General features: G+C 41.3%; 2 protein-coding genes across 3 annotated transcripts in view; one reads left to right on the top strand and one right to left on the bottom strand.

Annotated features, from left to right (window-relative positions):
• Nucleotides 1-809: 809 nt before the first annotated feature.
• On the bottom strand, nt 810-4,007 carry LOC121313777 (uncharacterized protein C9orf152-like). Its single transcript, XM_041246572.1, has 2 exons — nt 3,830-4,007; nt 810-1,683 (listed from the first exon to the last, which is right to left on the bottom strand). Exons 1-2 carry the CDS (start codon nt 3,999-4,001, stop codon nt 1,115-1,117), a joined length of 741 nt encoding a protein of 246 aa, XP_041102506.1. The 5' UTR covers nt 4,002-4,007; the 3' UTR covers nt 810-1,114.
• A 2,733-nt stretch (nt 4,008-6,740) lies between these two features.
• xylb (xylulokinase homolog (H. influenzae)) overlaps nt 6,741-21,233 on the top strand; it is a 53,074-nt gene continuing 38,581 nt past the window's right edge. The window contains exons 1-8 of one of the 2 annotated variants that reach the window (XM_041246831.1): nt 6,741-7,035; nt 8,156-8,238; nt 8,481-8,550; nt 10,668-10,748; nt 13,193-13,276; nt 14,749-14,877; nt 16,201-16,266; nt 16,377-16,449. In XM_041246831.1, the coding sequence (XP_041102765.1) occupies nt 6,982-7,035; nt 8,156-8,238; nt 8,481-8,550; nt 10,668-10,748; nt 13,193-13,276; nt 14,749-14,877; nt 16,201-16,266; nt 16,377-16,449 (640 nt within the window). In that variant the 5' untranslated portion in view covers nt 6,741-6,981. Of the gene's footprint in view, nt 7,036-8,155; nt 8,239-8,480; nt 8,551-10,667; nt 10,749-13,189; nt 13,277-14,748; nt 14,878-16,200; nt 16,267-16,376; nt 16,450-21,233 lie in introns of both variants that reach the window. The other variant, XM_041246830.1, reaches the window with a different exon arrangement.

Here is a 21,233-nt window from a genome sequence, read left to right as displayed (position 1 = left end):
CCTTGGCTATTTTCTCTCATGTTAGTCTGCTAGTCACACAAACTATTTTAAAATATCACAGAAAAAAATGTGTTTTAGTGCATACAGTATGCAGTGGCAACAAAGATAACATGGAACAGTACAAGCAGGGAATAGGTAACTGTTTCAGGATGACCTGACACAGTACAAGCAGGGAATAGGTAACTGTTTCAGGATGACCTGGCACAGTACAAGCAGGGAATAGGTAACTGTTTCAGGATGACCTGGCACAGTACAAGCAGGGAATAGGTAACTGTTTCAGGATGACTTGGCACAGTACAAGCAGGGAATAGGTAACTGTTTCAGGATGACATGGCACAGTACAAGCAAGGAATAGGTAACTGTTTCAGGATGACCTGGCACAGTACAAGCAGGGAATAGGTAACTGTTTCAGGATGACCCGGCACAGTACAAGCAGGGAATAGGTAACTGTTTTAGTCCAGCATACTTCCTCCTGCAAGGACCTGTCACACTAACACTAGCTGAATATACAGTAAGAAACTTAAAGCAGCTCACACTGACAAAAGAAAGTGTGTCATCTGACTGGGATTTATGCAAATAGAGCAAGTGAGGAGGAAATGACAGCAATACAAATGTGCTTCTGTTGTGTTAGGGAGGTACAGGTTGTAAAGGCCAGTCGATTCATTGTTTAGTATTGTAAAGTAAGGGGTATTGTAATGTGCAACACCATTCTCTATACAGGTCTCAAATATGCATTATTGAAAGAGTTACATTACAACAATATTCATGTGAAAACATGACAGGATGCATTTCCAAACCCTTTACTCCAGTCTTTAATGAACGCCTCTTTTTATTTATTTATTTTTTAAAAGGTCACACACACATTGATTTTAACAAAACTACAACCAAACAGCTCTGTGATGTATTTCCAGTTTTATAAGCACAGTTTTAAGCACTTGGGTAATGTCATTTGATGTAATGGTGTTCAACAATTAAGTAGCTCTTGGGTATATTATCAGTAGCTCTAAATGTATTACTTTATTTAAGGGAATTGGTGCATTGATGGTGAAGAGGAGACATCCGCCCAGCTTTAAAAAGTACATGTGAGTGAGTGTACTGAGTAAAGGGCACTTGATTAGCGTGTAGCATACAACCCAAGTCTCCGGGCAGCCTCCGATTTCTTGGGGCATTTCTTCTGAGGGAAAGGGTAGCAGAGCAGCTTGGTGCTGCTTGGTGGCTTATAAGCGACTAGACTCTGCTGTCCAGTCTGGATCGCAGGAGTCAAGGACTTTCTTGGCCTGTGGGCCAGTGAATCACCCAAGCAGCAGTTACTGGTGCGGTCAGGCACATCCGATTGGCTGTCTGCCGCTGAAGTATCTACTGCTTGCTCCTCCAGCAGCTGCTGGCATGACGGGGAGATATCCTTTGTTAGTGAGGGGTCGGCTGTGGGGCTGGGCCACTCTCCTGAGTCCATTGTCTTTGCGATCTCTTCAGCTGTTCCAGTGTTTCGGTGCTCTGTTTGAGTGCTGTGGTAGATTCCCAGGTGGGTGTGCCAGGGGGATTCATAGTCCTGGAGGTTGCCAGGGAAATGAAACTGAATCTCTTTGAAGGGCATCTCCACCTCAAAGGCTTTTGCTTTTCTCACGTTCTGGTTTATTGAGACAACAGTGACCAGGGGCTTGCCACTCATTTCTTCATTGTTAGCTGTGCAGGAATAATAATAATAATAATAATAATAATAATAATAATAATAATAATAATAATAATAATAATAATAATAATAATAACAAAACAATAAAACAAGTTATTGGACAAGAAATGTTGGGTTTCCTAAAAACTATTTTAGATCCATTGCTAATAATAAAAGGGGGTGCAGATTCAAAGGAGGTTAAATACATTTACCAGAACCCTAGACACAGTGGGATACTTTTACACAACATATAAGACCCAGATCTTAATAGGTTAGTGAAAAAACACCTAGAGGAATAATGTTGCGGTTATGAGCAGTGGTATTAGAGCGCCATATTGCTAAAAAGAAACAAAACAGGTATTTTGGAAGAAGTAAATGTGAACTTTCACAAGTACAGCTTGAAGTTGTCAGGTTTTATTTTTAATCAGGTGATGCCCTTTTAAACAAATCAAGCTGAATCTGTTTCATAATTAAACTCAGAAAAAAGCTGTAAATTACAAAAAAAATCTTTGCCTTTTCCTTCCTATCTTGCCTGAGCCTGACTATGGTCCCCTTAATTTTATTTCAAACACAGCTGACACATTTCGTGAATTGTTCATCCCCGATCCCACTTTTAACTCGCATTTGGTTTTTGCACTCACCTAATTGAATGCTGTGCTTTTGTTATTTTCGGCACAGTTTAACAGGGATGTCTGGACAGATTGTTTTTAAGCATGAAAATGAATACCTGCAGAGTGTACAATGACAGCAAGTCCTTCAGGTGCTGCCTGTTCTGAGTATTGAGGCAAACATATCAGAAAGATATTGGAGGATACACAACAAATGTAGTTTGGTATAAAGCATCCACACTTCTGGCAAACCGCTCTACCTGCAATGTAATTCAGAACCGGACTCAAGACTACCCCCTGGGATGCTCTTGGGTCTCGGGTCCAGTCAGCGCTGCGTAGTGTGGACCATAACCGCATTTAGCACTTTTATATGGAGTGCCATTTGTGCCAAAACTGTCCAGCCATTAATTTGTCAATTTGTTTGTCAATTCATGAATTGGTCCATTTGTCCAGCAATTCATCCATTAATCTGTCAATTCATACAGTAATTCATAAATGTATTTGTTAATTAATTTAATAATGAATTTGTCAATTCATTAATACGAAAGGCTGTATGGGCTTTAGTGTGAAGCATTTGAATGAATTGACAAATTGACAAATATTATTAGATGAATTAACAAATAAGTTTATGAATTACTGTATGAACTGACAAATTTATGGACGAATTGCTGGACAAATGGACCAGTTATGAATTGACAAACAAATTGACAAATGCATTGCCAAATTAATGGCTGGATAGTTTTGGCACAAATGGTGCTCAATACTTTTAAGCCGCTTTATAGGCAATTCATACAGTTAAAGGCGTAGTGTGGGCAGGGTATTACTGCACTGTATTTAGTCCCCTAAGGCAGGGTTTCCCCAGTCACGGTCCTGGGGACCTACTGCAGCTGCTGGGTTTCATTGCAACTGAGTTCTCAAACCCTGAATTGAACTGATAATTTGCTTATAGACCCCTTTACTTGTTTTCAGTTGCAGATTTCAAGTTAGCTATAACATGTTATAACTTGAACTCGGCAACTTTTAAAAGCTGAAAACAATTATAAGTGATCAGTTCAATGAAGGGTCTAGTTAAATAATTGAGCTCAGTTGGAATGAAAACGAGCAGACACGGCGGGTCCTCGGGACCAGGATTGCCCTAAGCAATCACCAGCAGCTCTTATCATACAAGTCATCATGACTTTGTTTAATAAAGGGACCTGTCCTACACAGCCATATTGTTGTATGCTCCAATGCATTCAATATCACTATCGCTGTGTTGTGAACAAGTTAACGAGGACTGCAATTAGTTTGCCTCATGCAGTAACAACAATACTAAATACCCCCAACGAACAATCTATGGCGTTATTTTATGACACATTCTGCTTTATTTAGTGTAAATGCGATGTGCACTCAACCTCCTCAAATAAACGCAGAGCCAACGTCTATTGAGTTCAAACATGAACAGACACACAATCTTGAATGTAAAAGTATAAACAAACAAATCGTTTTCCTCCACTTTGCGCCCTGAATGAACGCGTTGAAAGCGGCTTGGATATACGATCAATTCGCTTACCTGTTTTGAACCAAACGACGTGCGTTCTGAGTTTCTTTCTAATGCAGCGGTATTGTTCCTTCAGGAGGGTAACGTCCATCTCAGTTGCATGCTTATCGCTGTGTGTCGCCTCTTTACTCGAAGCATGACTCACTCCTATCATTGCGTTGTCAAATTCACCTGCCTTCACCATCTGTGCCAGTGAAGGCGCCAGACTTATACAGCAGCGAGATAACATCTCACTCCTTTCTTTGCATTTCACACGTAATATTCGTTTTATGACAGTGTGTCAACCACCTGTTGCATATGGAAACGCCGTCTGACTGTGACACTGAAACGGTCACCTGAACTTAGACTAATTAATTATGATCTGGAGTAACACTGATGTGCAAAGGATAAAGTATTGGTTGCTTGCTCCTCTGTGTTAATCAATGAAAGCGAGCCTGAATAAAAAAGCATGGTACAATACACATGCAAACTTGCAGTGCCTTGTTTAAACAAACAGGTGCGGTGGTGCGATTCGGAAAGCTTATTTATGACACTAGCAAATAGATGGCTTAGAGGCAGGTGGCTTTGTACAGCAGATGAAGGTGAGACCCAATAAACTTTCCATGCAATGTCAAATGGAGAATGGATTATAGAAGTCACTGATGTATATATATCACATATAACGTGGAGTGGTCATCTCTAGCGCCTCCCACTGGTAACATACTACCTCATTATTATTGAGCCGCCTAAGATACCGGTCCCCCTAAGACCGATCATTGCTAAGCAATCTCTATGCTATGTGACAGTAAAAACTACCTACAGTATTACACAGAACATTGCATCTTAAAACTGCAGTGACCCGCCTCTCCAGTTCAGTTTTCAATAAGCTAGTCTGACCTGAAAGAATGCTGATTACATTCTCCCCTAGTTGAATGTTCTGTGTTAATAAAACTCCCACTTACACTCCTTACTCTGAGTACGTTTCACTTCCTAGGTCATTTCATCTTCAGGGTCAAAGCATGTCACTGGCTGCAAAGCATGTCCACAATTAGGGGGGGCAAGCAGCCGGTGGGAAAGAACACACTTTGTTAGTAATCCAATGCAGCTGCTTGCTGTCTTGAGACATTGCTATGCCAGATAGCAGCCTGAGAAGGGACAGTTAAAAAGTCCAGTACTGTACAATGACCTAATAAACCACAAGTGGAACCAGCACCTTCTGCAGTGCACATGATATGTTTTAACTTTCCATTGCATGTTATGAATCTCTAATACTAACCCTAATCTAAACAGAACATGTACCCAGATATCCAGGTTGCAGCTTCACAAGCACAGGGGTGCAGTACTGTCTTTAGACACAGTATTTGCACAGGCTTACATTCTGTAACCTTTACATTCAATCGTTTACTGCTCACCTTTTCATGGATCGCTTGATTTCCCACAGGAAAAAGCAGCTTTTATTGCATATTCAGTATCAATGCACAGCAGTTTCATATACAAAGCTTCTTTTCATTTCACTCCTCCATCAGTTGTTTTGGCCAGCGCCCCAGTGTAAATGTGTGTTGGCATTGCATTAGAGTGTTTAGCAAAGGGGAGTCACCTTTCCCAGCCAACATTGTTCATTTACTTTCCTGCTACATTGTCCAAGTCAGACTACCCACACCTGGTTTACTGAGTAAGCAATTAGCCTAGTAATGTTAGCCTAGCAAGCAGCTTAACTGTAAAGGGTTCTAAACAGTAGCAGCATGATCAACGACCAACACCTTGATAGTGCAGAAAAGTCTAAACACAGCTAGAATTAAAACAGCTTCCCTATTACTCCAACTAGCCACAGCTGGCTTACTGAGGTAACTAATACATGGAGTTTGTGAACAGTGACACAGCAGACATTTGCACTGAAGTTTGGTTTGCACCACTGAAGTACCAAAAGGACATCCAAATTGAATTGTAACCGGATGATGACAGGATGGGGTGGACCTGAAACAGAAGCAGAGGGGCAAGGCCCTGGTCTGTGGACCTTGAAAATAGTAGTTGTTGTGTGTGGCTTGGTCTGTTTTATGCTTGTTTTACATACATTATTTTATTTATTATTTTAATACAGTCTGTGCAGACCTGTCTCCAACCAGGTCTGCAAATACAGTATATAGATACAGTGGCCTGGTTGGGTCAGTCTGTCGTTGATTCCAGTCCTCTGTGTGTGTTTAATAAAATGAGTACTGATTTATTTTACACACTGTTTACTCTTACGACTATATAATTTGTTAGTGTTTTGAGCAAGGCCTCCCAACACTGGTCCTGTGTCTTCTGGTTTTCATTCCAGCTGAGCTCTCACTTTTACTTAATTAGACCATTTTAATTGTTCTCAGCTCTAAACAGTTGCAGATTTCAAGTTAGCTATAACATTGTATAAGTAACCTGAAATCTGCAACTGTTTAGGAGCTGAGAACAATTACAAAGATCTAATTAAGCAAATGATCAGTTCAATGAAGGGTCTAGTTAATTAACTGAGAGCTCCATTGAAATGAAAACCAACACTGGGTAACAACTGGCTTAGAGTACACACCCATTCCTTCCTCCGATTCTTCTACTGGGCTCAGGGTTGAGAGCCTCTCATTTTTAAGAAGACAGATTTTTTATGTCACAGATATGTATGTTTTGGGGGGGGGGGGGGGGGACGGGGGGTTGTGTGCATTTTATAAATGGCCATGAATTGTATTTTTTAATTAGCGATTCACTGTATATCACTTTCCAAAGTAAAACGTGAGCTTGAAAAATTTTGAGGGTGCAGATTCAATAAGCAGCCATTCTCTCTCTCTCTCTCTCTCTCTCTCTCTCTCTCTCTCTCTCTCTCTCTCTCTCTCTCTCTCTCTCTCTCTCTCTCTCTCTCTCTCTCTCTCTCTCTCTCTCTCTCTCTCTCTCTCTCTCTCTCTCTCTCTCTGCTGTGGCAAATCAAGCTTGTGTTAAAACCTGGAGTGGGTGAAACGGCTATGCAATAGGAGTCTTGTTTCCAGCCTTGAGAATATACTGTACTCCGTATTTTTTTTTATATACGGCTCTGTGTAACAAACAAAATAAAATCCACACATTTTGGTCAGCGGCTCCTTTAATTTTTTTCTTTGGTTTCCTCTGACACAGGGGTAGTGACTGACATCCATGTACCCAAGCCTGTACAGTGCATTCAAACTGAAATGGCTTTACTGTCTGATCGCTGCTACCTGGGATTTGATTTCAGCACCCAACAGGTATGTAGCTGCACTTGTTAAAAACATTTTTTAAAAATACTCGCTTTACGCTGACTAATGCATACCGGAGCAGGCTGAGTGTTTACAGACGCGGAAGGAGTGAGTCGCCGTGTTTGCTCATATGATCTACTACAATGGGTCATGTGGCGAGTTTGCACCAGGGACTTATGAAAGTTTATAACTTGGTTTTCTTTAAAAATAATAATTAAAAATTTGAAGCGTCTTCTCTCTCTCTCTCTCTCTCGCTCTCGTTTAAAAAGCAAAGCAAGGATACAATTATATATATGTAAAATGCCTAGGCTATCTATTTAATCAGAAAAAAAAACAAAACAAAACAAAAAAAAAACAGAAAAAACAGAAGTGCTGAATGTGTTATATGAAAAGCGTGCAGTTTTTACTTGTATGTGGAGTGGGAGCTGTCGCCGCGTCCCTATTACTGGCCTCTGCACTTCGTACCGCAGCAGAACACTGGCTAGTCTTCTTCCTTGAAACGCACTTTGAACTTAATCAGTTAGCTTTAAAATGGAGCAGGAATGGCTACAATTTCATATTTCAGATGTGTTTTTTTTAACTGGCAGTGTTAATCTATAGATCTTAAATGCGCAGCATTAGTAACGTCCTGCTGCAAATACTCAATTTGCAGGAGTTCACAGTGACACAGAGCATCATGTTTTTAGGAGGGATCACTTCAACTGGAACTACAGGGAATACATACCAACTGGACTTTCAACAAGGCTTGTTTGTACGAAGGCTAAAATGTAACATAGTCATTGGACACTACTTGACAATAAAATAAATATTTAAAAAATGAAAACATAATCTGAAAAACGCCTATAAAACATTAAACACAACCACTAACTGCTATGTTTTTCTGTATGATATCAAGCTAGAAGCAAGACTCCCACTGCAGTGTAGTTTGATCCGTTCCTGGTTTTACTGTGAGTTAATGAAGCTGGTAGTAAAACCTGGAACTGGTGACAGTGCTGTGCAGCAGGAGTCTTATTGCCATCCCTGCAGTTGTACTAGTTCATGGCGCACTGTATACTTTACCGTGAGAATTTAACATTGTAAGCAATGGACAGATTTCCGTTGTTACTGGTTTTGAAATCATTTTCCCTAGCTGAAAGTGGTTGCTGTTGATGACAACCTGACCGCTGTTCATCAGAATGCAGTGCAGTTTGACACAGAGCTTCCTGAATACAGGTAAGCACAGTCAATACACGACTTCTTCTTACTCGCTGGCTGACACATGTTTTGCAGTAATTCTTATTTAACTCTTGGTTTAACATTTTCCAATAAGTACAATTTAGACATGGGACCTCTTACTGACTGAAACCAGCCACACCTCAAAGCCGCTCCATGAAAACGAGCAGTATTCAATCAGTGCGCTTTATTCCATATTCTTCTTATTATTCTTGTGCAGTATGTGTCTTTCTGTTCTGCAGGACCCAGGGCGGTGTTCATGTCCACAGTGACCGGTTAACTGTAACCTCCCCTGTACTGATGTGGGTCAAGGTAAAGTGCAATATGATCTGTCAAATCTACAGTAAATCTGCCTGTTCACCATCACATGCCCCAAGACGTGCTAATAAAGACTGACCTGAGCCTCTTGAACACGTCCCACAGCGAGTAGGGGTTTTATTTACCTTGGGATAAGCATGTGTACATTGCAGGGATGGAAGTAAGACTCCCATAGCATGGGAGTTTGATTCATTCCTGGTTTCACTATGAGTTTAATAAGACACCTGAGCTTGTTACCTAAGTGCTGTGGCTAAACCAAGCTCGTAGTAAAACTTGGAGTGGGTGAAACTGCTATGCAATAGTCTTTTTTTTTCCATCCCTCACACCAAGATGTTATACAGTATTTGTAATGTGACTGTTTTTCAGTGTGGCCAGCAGAGAGGGGTTTGTGATGGATTATGAGCCTCTTATATTGGGTGCAACACACAGTGTATTTTTCAAACACACACACACACTATTTACACATATAATAAAGTTCTTTCTTTGTTAATCCCAGTCAGGCCGCACTGCTCCCGAGTGGTTGTGTGTCTGCTCTCGCCTTCTCTCCTGTCTCCAGTAATCCTTCTCTGGGATCAGTCAGGCTGTGCTGCTCCTGAGTGGGTGTGTCTGCTCTCTCCTTCTCTCTTGTCTCCAGTGATCCTTCTCTGGGATCAGTCAGGCTGTGCTGCTCCTGAGAGGTTGTGTGTCTGCTCTCTCCTTCTCTCCTGGCTCCAGTGATCCTTCTCTGAGATCAGTCAGGCTGTGTTGCTCCTGAGAGGTTGTGTCTCTGCTCTCTCCTTCTCTCCTGTCTCCAGTAATCCTTCTCTGGGATCAGTCAGGCTGTGCTGCTCCTGAGTGGGTGTGTCTCTGCTCTCTCCTTCTCTCCTGTCTCCAGTAATCCTTCTCTGGGATCAATCAGGCTGTGCTGCTCCTGAGTGGGTGTGTCTCTGCTCTCTCCTTCTCTCCTGTCTCCAGTAATTCTTCTCTGGGATCAGTCAGGCTGTGCTGCTCCTGAGTGGGTGTGTCTCTGCTCTCTCCTTCTCTCCTGTCTCCAGTAATCCTTCTCTGGGATCAGTCAGGCTGTGCTGCTCCTGAGTGGGTGTGTCTCTGCTCTCTCCTTCTCTCCTGTCTCCAGTAATCCTTCTCTGGGATCAGTCAGGCTGTGCTGCTCCCGAGTGGTTGTGTGTCTGCTCTCTCCTTCTCTCTTGTCTCCAGTAATCCTTCTCTGGGATCCTCAGGCTTGGTTTCAGGAAACACAAGACAAGCTGTTGGCACAATACACATTCCACTGTCCACCGACTCCTTCCAGGGGATCTCTCCACAGTTCCCCTTTTGTATCCCTGGCCACGCCTCCATCGATCCATCACAGTCAGCCGCTACTCAGTTGTGTGTGTGACCTAATCTGTATTTGATATTAGCATAACCCGAAACACCTGTGCTTCTGACCTTTCCAAGATGGCCTTCACAACCGGACTCTGTGCTTAAGGCATGCTCCATCTTGGTGTGGTTGTGTGAGTTACTCCCTCTCATGCCTCCACCTGTGGGCAGGCCAGATTTCTCTCCTTTTTCCCTCCTTCACTCTGCCACGGGGTTATATACAGCCAAAGCAGTCATGCACACACACAGGTAAGGTAGGGAAGGGTAACTTCTATGCAGTTTTACTTCAGCCTGTTTCACTGCTGTTGTGATATTTTGTCAGCTTGCGTTCTTGTTTGCCTTTGTTCAGTGATGTTTGTTGGCCAGGAAAGAACAAGGATGCCCAATTCTGCTACTTCAGGGACCGGTTGTAGATTTAATGAGTTCAGTTGAATAATTACTAAACATGTGTCTTGAATAAAGACCTGCATTGGAAGGGCCAGCTAGAATTATTGTCCACAGGGTGCTTGACCAACACTGTCTAGGACAATAATCAAGTAGGGGTTTGTCTCCCAAAGTGATGTCATAGCTGCCAGTCGTACTGCCCTGGGAGAAAATCTTTCATTTCCCTCTGAATGTGGCAATGTGAAGCACCAAGAGCCTCTCAACCACGTGTCTGTTTTGTATTCAAACAATACTTGCGATTGAGAGGAACCGTTGGGCATAACATTGGGCTTGTAAAATGTGTTAAAAAAGGTTTTTGTTTGTAATTTCAGGCTCTTGATGTGATCCTGGGTAAGATGAAGGCCTCTGGGTTTGATTTCTCTTGTGTGAAAGCCTTGTCAGGGAGTGGGCAGGTAAACACCACTTACCAGAGTATTTTTGATCAATTCTGCAGAAGCAATACAGGCATTAGACAAAAAAAAAACAGTTGCCATTGGAATCTGTCAACTTTGATGCAGAAGCACCTGCCAACTCTTTATCAAAGTGTGTCCGATCTGCTGTCAGACCAATTGTGACTTTCAAAACGGAATCTGTTCTAGTGTTATCATAGGACTCCATGATCACTGGGACAGTCTGGGACAGTTCAGGCTTTTCACACCCCAGTGTATTCTGGTAAGTGTAGTCCTGCTTCTCTTAAAAGGAAAAATACAAGCGAATGGTACCTGAGACAGGTAACGCATACCAGAGTGCATTTCGACAGGAGTTTAAAAGTCTGAACTGTCCCCAATAGGCATGCTACGATTAAACCGAAAATAGTTTTTTTCAATCGATTCCATTCCCCACAATATAGATCAATATAAACACTGGATAATCGATGGCAATAATTGCATTTTTGTAATATGTATACGTAATAGCATTATTTAAGTTTATCAACGAAACTGCACCGAACACCCTGCCTTGCTATTTACAGTATTTCTGCCAGTCAAGCAGTGGGCGTGCTCTTCATTTCCTGCTCATGTTAACTAGCATCTGATTTGCTGGTCCCATCCTACCAGCGGATCAGTTTTAAAAATGCTTTGTAAGTACGCCCCTCTGTGTATTCCATGTAAACATAAAGCACGTCACCTTGGATCCAGAGCAGGACAACAGGCTTGTGTTCCTTGCAAACAGCCTGTAAATAAATTGAGCACATTGAAGAAAACTGACTGTATATAGTTTGTGCTTCTTTGGAGTTTAATGCTGAACTGTTAAACCTGGGAAAGATACGGTTTTGTATGCTTTGTGCTGCGTGCTCTGTCTACGTTTCCTCATTGAGTCCATGTAAGTACAGTCAGTGCTGCCCACAGCTGATAAACAGCTGATAAAATTTTTTGAATCTCATTGGAATGGGGTATTTTGAGTCCAGTTCCTGAACTATTTTGAGAAACACGACTGCATGTCAATGTGTGAGCAGGAAGAGGGGAGGGGTGGCATCTTATATACATGATATAAACAAGCACTTGTGCTACTGTCAGCAGAGAAACCATTAGAAAGACACAACAATCACAGAGTGCAAAACAGGGACAACAAAACGGATAACATAGTCTAGCTAAGTGCAGGTTTTAAACATATAGTCCAGCTGAGTGTGTGTTTTAAACATATAGTCTAGCTAAGTGCAGGTTTTAAACATATAATCTAGCTAAGTCTGTGTTTTAAACATATAGTCTAGCTGAGTGCGTGTTTTAAACATATAGTCTAGCTGAGTGTGTTTTAAACATATAGTCTAGCTGAGTGTGTGTTTTAAACATATAGTCTAGCTGAGTGCATATTTTAAACATATAGTCTAGCTGAGTGTGTGTTTTAAACATATAGTCTAGCTGAGCGTGTGTTTTAAACATATAGTCCAGCTGAGTGTGTGTTTTAAACATATAGTCTAGCTAAGTGCAGGTTTTAAACATATAGTCTAGCTAAGTGCTGTGTTTTAAACATATAGTCTAGCTGAGTGCGTGTTTTAAACATATAGTCTAGCTGAGTGTGTGTTTTAAACATATAGTCTAGCTGAGTGTGTGTTTTAAACATATAGTCTAGCTGAGTGCATGTTTTAAACATATAGTCTAGCTGAGTGCTTGTTTTAAACATATAGTCTAGCTGAGTGCGTGTTTTAAACATATAGTCTAGCTGAGTGTGTGTTTTAAACATATAGTCTAGCTAGCTGTTTTAAACATATAGTCTAGCTGAGCGCGTGTTTTAAACATATAGTCTAGCTGAGTGCGTGTTTTAAACATATAGTCTAGCTGGTGGTGTATTTTAAACAGTCTAGCTGAGTGTGTGTTTTAAACATATAGTCTAGCTAAGTGCGTGTTGTACACATAGTCTAGCTAAGTTTGTTTTTATCAGGGTTTTTTTTTAATGTTTTTTTTTGTCAGAAATTACAGGTCTTTGCCAATGAATTGTTTTATGTTTTTTTAATAATCTGTTTCATTAAAACCACAATAGTACTTTCTGGAACCGGATCTTTCATATTTGTATCCGGTTCGTCGGTTCCAAAGCAGGAACTGGGTACCTGGTTTTAAATCTCAGTATTCAACTTTTTTTTTCGAACGATTGTATTCTGTGTGCCCAATTAATCGATTGCTATTTGGAGACTTAACTGACAGCCCTAGTCCCAAACTGTCCTGATGAACATAGAATCATATGTTACCCCTATATGATTCATAAACAGCACACCAGAGTAAAGAAAAACACATGATGACAACAATAGTCTTGTTTGCGAGTCACCCTGTGTTCATTCACACAAAACACAGGCTGCATATTGATGTTTTGTCCCATTTGCGTATATATGACATTGTGTCACTCACCTGGTTTTGTTTTCCAGCAGCATGGCAGTGTGTATTGGAAAGAAGGCTCCCGTCAGATCCTCCAGAACATGTCACCTGATAAGCCTCTGCATGGGATACTGGAGGTAGGGCTGGCACTGTGTTCTATCAGGAATGCCAAGTAAAGCCGGTTTAGTTTGCTCCCGGTAAACGATTGAACACACACTGCATAGGGTTGCACGATTTCTTTAGAATGTCTTCAATGAGAAGACCCCAGCTGCATCAAAACCCCATCCATGGCAGGGATGTGTGTTACTGACATGTTGTATGTGGCTGGCACTGGCAAGCTGGCAAGCGACTGGCCAAGCAGTAACCCTGGACTGAAGCGCAACACACTAAAACTTAAAAATCCAGTTTGTTTTCTTTATCTAAGAGAACTTTAGTGTTTTTGTTTTTTTGGAGTGGAGGTGGTTTTGTGGTTTATAATACAGGATCTAAGATCATCGCAGGAGGATGTCCCAGTAGTAGTTTATTTAAGGATACAAACTGTATACCGTGAACAATCAGTCAATATTCTGTTTATACCACAAGTATAGTTTTAAAATAAATAACAGTAAAATCTGTCCAACTTTTATATGAAATCAATTAATTCAGGAATTATTTTATCTGGCGGATCTTTCCTTTCATTGTCAACACACTGTGCTTCGGCGCAGATTCATTTCCAACTCTGTTTATGTCCTCTTCACAACCGTATTTTCAGACAGAACCTTGAGCTCGGTCTGTCAGCTTTCAGTCTTTCTGTTTCCTACCATTACTGGCTGTTCATGCAAGTCAGACGCAGACAGACCAGTGACTGGCATTTCATGCCTAATTCATGCCTAATGTGTTCTCCGGGGGGAGGTGTCGTGGAGGCCCCGCTATGTATGTGTGCAGTTATTTACATTTTTAGATATATCTCGAAGTCTGGATCCAATTGTAGTGAAACTTGGGATGTGCATTCCTTAGCACCAGGTTTTCAGAGTCTATGTCCGGGTGATTTGTGACACAAGAGCTGGTCCTCGATTGGTTATACTAGTAAATAGGCATGTGTTGTGAGATGATGTCATTAAACCTGGAATGGATCCGTTACCTTCCTCTCATGCCTTAGAACGTGGTCTTTAACAGGCAGCACTGAGACGCAGAAATATTCACTGAGTGAGGACCGCCAAACATGGACGTTTTTTGATGCTAGATATCTCTGCGCTTGTTGTGTAAATGTATATCGCTCGTTCAGCATGAAATGAACCAAGTGGCTAGTTCATTCACACTTGCTAAGGTGTGTGTTGGTAGCGTGTTTAGGGGAGGGTTTGGCTGGTCGAAGGTCAGTATCCATGCTTGTAGGATTTGGTTTTGTATAGGTAACAGGTTCGTCAGCAGGTTTGGATCAATTCCTTAAAAGGAGATGTAATTGGAATTAATTTTAAAATTGAAAAAAAGGAACTGAGCCCAACCCTGTTCAATCGTGTTATGATATGGATACAGTAGGTATCTCACCCTCACCCCAGTGTGAAGATAAAACGAGGAAGGGACTATCCAGAACGTTCGAGTCCTTGATTTGACTGAGCCTGTTTCCCTGCAGTCTTGCTTTGCAGTGACAGACAGCCCTGTCTGGATGGACTCCAGCACCACTGAGCAATGCCAGCACCTGGAGCAGGAGCTCGGGGGGGCACAGCGGCTTGCTGATATAACAGGGTCTCGGGCATATGAGGTAGGCGATTAAACAAGGACCAGGAAAACAGATATAACAGAGTCTCAGGGATATGAGTAGACAGTTAAACAAGGACCAGGAAAACAGATATAACAGAGTCTCAGCGATATGAGTAGACAGTTAAACAAGGACCAGGAAAACAGATATAACAGAGTCTCAGGGATATGAGTAGACAGTTAAACAAGGACCAGGAAAACAGATATAACAGAGTCTCAGGGATATGAGTAGACAGTTAAACAAGGACCAGGAAAACAGATATAACAGAGTCTCAGGGATATGAGTAGACAGTTAAACAAGGACCAGGAAAACAGATATAACAGAGTCTCAGGGATACTTATTTTTCCCATATTATTATTATTATTATTATTATTATTATTATTATTATTATTATTATTACTTATTAACAGATCAAGCTTTTATGTGTCCTCAGTCACCTGGATTCAAAAATATTATAATGAGAATTACTGGAAGTTTAGTATTACTTGTAGAACAGTTGCCAGATGTTTTTTCTTAAACATTTGTTTAAGCTAAGCCAAGGCTGCTGTGGTGTTCTTTTGGTGTGATACAGATTTTGTGTGGAAGAATAGGAAGAAAAAAAAACAAACAAAAAAAAGTTTAACAAGTTTCTGAATTGGCAAGCTGGCTGGGTTTTTGAAGTTTTAAAAACAACAAAAGTCGGAGAGGGTTCTCAGGTAGTAACACGTGCATTTCAGGGATTTCAGATACTGTAGTAACATATACATTCCAGGGATTTCAGATACTGTAGTAACACATTCCAGGGATTTCAGATACTGTAGTAACACATACATTCCAGGGATTTCAGATACTGTAGTAACACATATATTCCAGGGATTTCAGATACTGTAGTAACACATACATTCCAGGGATTTCAGATAGTAACAGATGCATTCCAGGGATTTCAGATAGTAACAGATGCATTCCAGGGATTTCAGATAGTAACAGATGCATTCCAGGGATTTCAGATAGTAACATATGCATTCCAGGGATTTCAGATAGTAACACATGCATTCCAGGGATTTCAGATAGTAACACATGCATTTCATCCTGAAGAATCTCTAAAACAGGTACTGTACCAGTCACTCTAGCAGGAAGTTCAGACGACCAGGTTTACTTGTACTGCACAGTACAGTATCACTAATAGCTAGATAAAAACCCTACACTGCAGATAACTGTACAAACAAGAAAATAACTGGGTCAACCCAGAGATCAGCTGTTTAAAATAACATTCCTCATCAGTCTAGGAAATCCTTCATTAAACATGAACAAAAAAACGCAGGGCTTTTGATCTTGACTGTTTTGCAGAGATTCACTGGAAATCAGATTGCAAAGATTTGGAAGACAAATCCTGGACACTACAAACAAACTGAGGTGACCTTCATTGAAATATTTAGGTGTTATTTCTTTATTCCTAGTTTATTCCTAGTTTGTGCACCTCAGTTGCAATGTTAATTCATGCGTCTCGTTTCTTGTTGTTGCAGAGAATATCCCTGGTCAGTAGCTTTGCTGCTTCCCTCTTCCTTGGGGACTATGCTGCTATAGATTACAGTGATGGTAAGTGTTCATGTTGCACATGCTTCTTTATCGATGTGATATGAAGGGTGAGAGCAGGAGGATAAGGTAACGGTGGCCTATGTGGCCAGCCTCTCTCTCTCTGTCCCTGCCTACCTATTCAATTATATATTCAGGGATACCAAGATATTCAGGGGTACCCCAGCACTCGTGGGAGAGATTGTTCATTAAATTGTCTTGCATATTCAGGGACACAGAGATATTTAGGGAGCAAGCAGACTAAGTGAAGTTATCCAGATACAAACTCCCTGTTCCCAGCTGTGCTGCTTTCCTAGAAAAGAGAGAACATGTCTGGGTACCATTCTACTCGTGAGATGTCTTACTCATTAAAACATTTAGCATGTTATTTAAGCAGTTGGTCCTTGCTTAAGCAATGTTGTGAATCCTATGTTGTTTTTTTGAACCCTGCTGTGTATATATTGTGGCAGAGTGGGGATTGCTTTGCCATTTCTGGACTTTTCACTCCATCTTCTTGTTTAAAATGAGCTCTGGACCACAGATATGTTGCCTGTATACTTATTCTCATGTAAAAACAAAACAAGCAAAACAAATATCTCCTCCAAGGAGGGCTAAACTAAACTGTTCTTAACTCATACTGGACAGCTACGCTGTTTACCGGTGACCTAAAACCCAACCCTCATACACATAAGCATTTAAACACAGTACCTTCTCTTAGTCCAGGTCTATCCCCAGGACTGAGCCTTAACACAGACAAACTAACACACATTAAGACCTGCTTTTATACATCTGCCGACTTTACTAGCAGATGTCTTTAATTACATGAATAAAACTTGGAACATGACTGTTTAAACCTGTGGCTGTGTTAAAAGAGCTGCAAACACACCTTCCCCAGTGTGCAGGCTCTGCCCTGTCACAATGTGTATGTATGGAATGACTGTTTTGTGCAAGTGTCTTTCAACCATGTAACCCAGTGCCATTTAAAGTGAGTGTGTGTTGAAGATAAGAACTGTTTGTTAGGAGCCAGTGTATTTGTTTAACTAGGTCAGCAGCGTGTTTGCTAATAGAATTTGTTAGCTTATAATAAACTTGGCAAAGACATTTTACATAAACGCTTGTCCAGATATGGAAAAGCATGTTTGAGATGTTGTCCGTGTTTTGATTTATCCTCAGTTATATCGTTTTCACACTGGCCTTTAACAGGATATACAGAGTGGGAAGCAAGGTCATCTAACAGTAACTTAGCACAGATGAAGGATTGTGGGAAATGTTACAAGCCGATAGGCTTATGTGCATACAGTTGCACTTAGACAAACGTTGTTAGTTTAATGATGATGTACTCTAATTAAATCATCATTGAGTGAGTTGATGTAATGAATGCCACACATTTGTGCACTGGGGTTTCACTTTACATTTCGTTACGAGTCTAGGCTGGCACCCACAGGGAATGCTGCTGTTCCTTTACACTCCCGCAGGGTGAGCAAGACGTCGTCTAGGGCTAGACACTGACCAGACGTCCAGGCGAAACCTTCCCAGGCTGCAGCAGTCTTGTTCAGAATGCATTCTGACACTCAGTTTGTCTGACCATCACTGGCTTTAACACAGAGAAATGGCATAAAAGTTGTAGTGGATGTGTCTGTCCCAGTTGAGAAATGTGTGGTTGAACTTGGAAAAGTAATTGGGTGTGAGAATATCAAGCCTGCATCGCGTATGAATAAGGCTGTAGTGGTATTTCTGATTAATATTATATTAGTTTTGGAAATGGTTCAGTGGGTTTGGTTATTGACAGAGTGTTAGTGTCTGTTCTGCCTCTTGCAACTCCCGCCAGGAAAATAACAATTTCAAATGTTCCGCCTTTTCTGAAAAATGAACTTCTAGAGAGAGAGCTAAGCCATCATGGTCAAATAATGTCAAGCATTACAATGATTCTTCTGGGTTGTAAATCGCCGGATTTAAAGCACGTCGTTTCTTTCAGAAGACAGTTATATATGCTTCTGAATGACCCGACTGGAGAGCTAAATGCAGCGTTTAGGTTTCGGGTGGATGGTAGCGAATACATAGTGTTTGCTGCTTCTGATTTAATGAAATGTTTTAAATGTGGCCGTAAAGGGCATATTGCATAGGACTGCAAGACTGTAGGAGAAACTGAAAGCAAGGGGGGAGAAGCCATTGAGGTGAGAGAGAGCGCAGCTGAACCGGAGAGTCAGGTTGCTGGTCCTTCCCATCACAGCGCTGTAGATGGAAGAGCGGAGCGAGAGGCTGAAAAGCTCCAACCTGGTTTGGTTGAGTCTGGTGGCGTAGATGGGGAGAGTGAGCTGCAGGAATCATCTGAAATAGACAGGAAGGTGGGAGAAGCTGTGATTGAGGCTGAGGCAGGATGGATACCTGTGATGGGGGTGGTAGCTGACGGACAGGGTAGTGAGGGGAGAGAGCAGATTGAGGAAAGCGCTGAGCAGAATGAGGGTGCAGTTTTAGTGTTAGAAAAGTAGATGGAAGTGGATGAGTTTAAACTCCCCAAAGGAAAAAGAAAGGCTAAGATTAGACCCAGTTTTGCAGCAGAACGCAGCCTCGTTTCTGAGGATGGAGTCAGTCAGGCTGATGAATCAGTGAGCGAGCTACCTGTGAGAGCGGATTGCACTCAAACGCACAGCACAGCGGTCAGCGGTGGTGATTTTAGTGAAGATGGGGGCAGTGATACTGACTCATCGATTCGCTCTGATATGTTGGCTAGTCAGCAAGCAAGAGGAGGGTATAGTGCTGAAAGCATTCAGGCATTTCTAAGCTCCATTAAAGGGAAAAGAGGGATTGAAGTGATTGAGTACTTCCCTGATTTAAAACTGTTTTTAAGTTCGGCCGAGCAATTTAGGCGTAATGCAGCTGTTTTGAGAATGGAGCAAAGAGAAAGAGATCAATTAAAAAATATAATAAGCAAAGTTCATGCCTCTCTAAAAAAGCAATGATGGATAAGTCTACACAAGCATTATTTCTTTTTTATGTGTGCATTTTTATTGGTGTTTGTAAATTGCAGTGTATCTCTCCTTTAAACCCTAAAATGCAGACTCTAAATATAGGAACATTAAATATTAATTGAAGTAGAGATTGTGCAAAGAGACCAGCTCTGTTTGAATATTTAAACCAAAAGAAAGTTAATGTTGCCAAGCTCCAGGAGATCCACACAGATGATAATAATAAATCTGAATGGATTCAGGATTGGGAAGGTGAGGTTTTTTTTAGTCATGGGACAAATTTTAGTGCTGGAGTTGCCATATTATTTGCAAAGGGGTTTAAGTATGACTCTATCAATGTAAATGAGATCATTAAAGGGCGCGTGTTAAAAGTGCAAGTATCTGTAGAGGGTAGTAATTTAGTATTTGTTAATATTTATGCACCAAGTGATGGGGGAGAGAGGGTGCTGTTTTTTCAGACTCTCAATGGAGTTATTGCCCAGAGTCAGGCTGAAGAGGTGGTTTTATTAGCTGGTGATTTTAACTGTACAGTTATCGACAGGCTAGACAGAAATGGCCCAGAGCCTCACCCCAGGTGAGTTAAGGAGCTGGTTACTGTTCTAACAGCACAGGATATGGAGGATGTGTGGAGAGTAATGAATCCTAATGTGAAGCAGTATACCTGGGCTAAGGGGAGTGCTGGGAATATATGTTTAGCTCGACTAGATACATTTTATGTTTTTAAGCATCAATTAAATTATTATTCTAAATGTACTATTCACCCCACAGGTCTTTCTGATCATAGTTTGGTCAGTTTGAATATGATTATCCCTACTGCACGTGTTTATTCATCTTATTGGCATTTTAATACTAAACTTTTAAAAAATAGTAATTTTTTTAAATGTTTTAGATTCTTTTGGGAACGGTGAAGGAGGCAGAAAAAAGCTTTTTTATCAATAAGGCAATGGTGGGACGGGAGTAAAATTCAGACCCGACTGTTTTGTCAACAGTACACTATGAATGCTACAAAGAGCACTAGTGAGGCGATGAGAGAGCTGGAGGAGGAGATTACTGAACTCCATAATGCACTGGAGGCTACATACAGTGACAGGCTTTATCAAGTCCTGAAGGTCAAAAAGGGGAGTTTGGCTGAGTTGTTGGACTCACAGGTACAGGGAGCACTGGTACATTCAAGGTTTTTAAAACTTTCTCAGATGGATGCTCCAACTCAATGTTGTTTTGCATTGGAAACGAAAGTGGCTCAGAGTAAAGCAATACACTGCCTTAGAACAGCAAATGGTCAGTTGCTGTGTGAGCCTGCGGCTATCAGGGAGCATACTGTGGGTTTCTTTTCACAGCTGTGTACAGCGGAGGCTGTGGATGGATCTGAGGGAACCAAGCAGTTCCTCCAGGGGCTGACACAGGTTCCAGAAGAAGAGAAAGAGAAGCTAGAGAGTGCATTGACATTGCAAGAACTTTCTAAAGCTCTGGAAGGGATCAACATGGGCAAAACGCCCGGAATCGATGGAATAGCTGTTGAGTTTTATAAGACTTTCTGGTCTGAGGTGGGAAGTGACTTTTTGGAAGTGATGGAGGAGTGCATTGTGGAAAATGAGCTGCCACTGAGCTGCTGGCGTGCAGTACTGACTCTGCTGCCTAAGAATGGGGACTTGTATCTTATTAAGAACTGGAGATCTGTAAGTATTCTTTGCACTGACTATAAAATCTTGTCAAAGGCATTGACAAATGGACTCAGCAGAGTAGTGAGCACTATTGTGCATTCAGACCAAACATACTGTGTACATGGCCGAACAATATTCGTTAATATATTTTTAGTGCAGGACTTAATAGTTGCCTCCAAGC

Source organism: Polyodon spathula, chromosome 4, assembly GCF_017654505.1.
Source record: "Polyodon spathula isolate WHYD16114869_AA chromosome 4, ASM1765450v1, whole genome shotgun sequence".
Taxonomy (NCBI): Eukaryota; Metazoa; Chordata; class Actinopteri; order Acipenseriformes; family Polyodontidae; genus Polyodon; species Polyodon spathula.
This window is presented reverse-complemented; position numbering and strand designations above follow the sequence as displayed.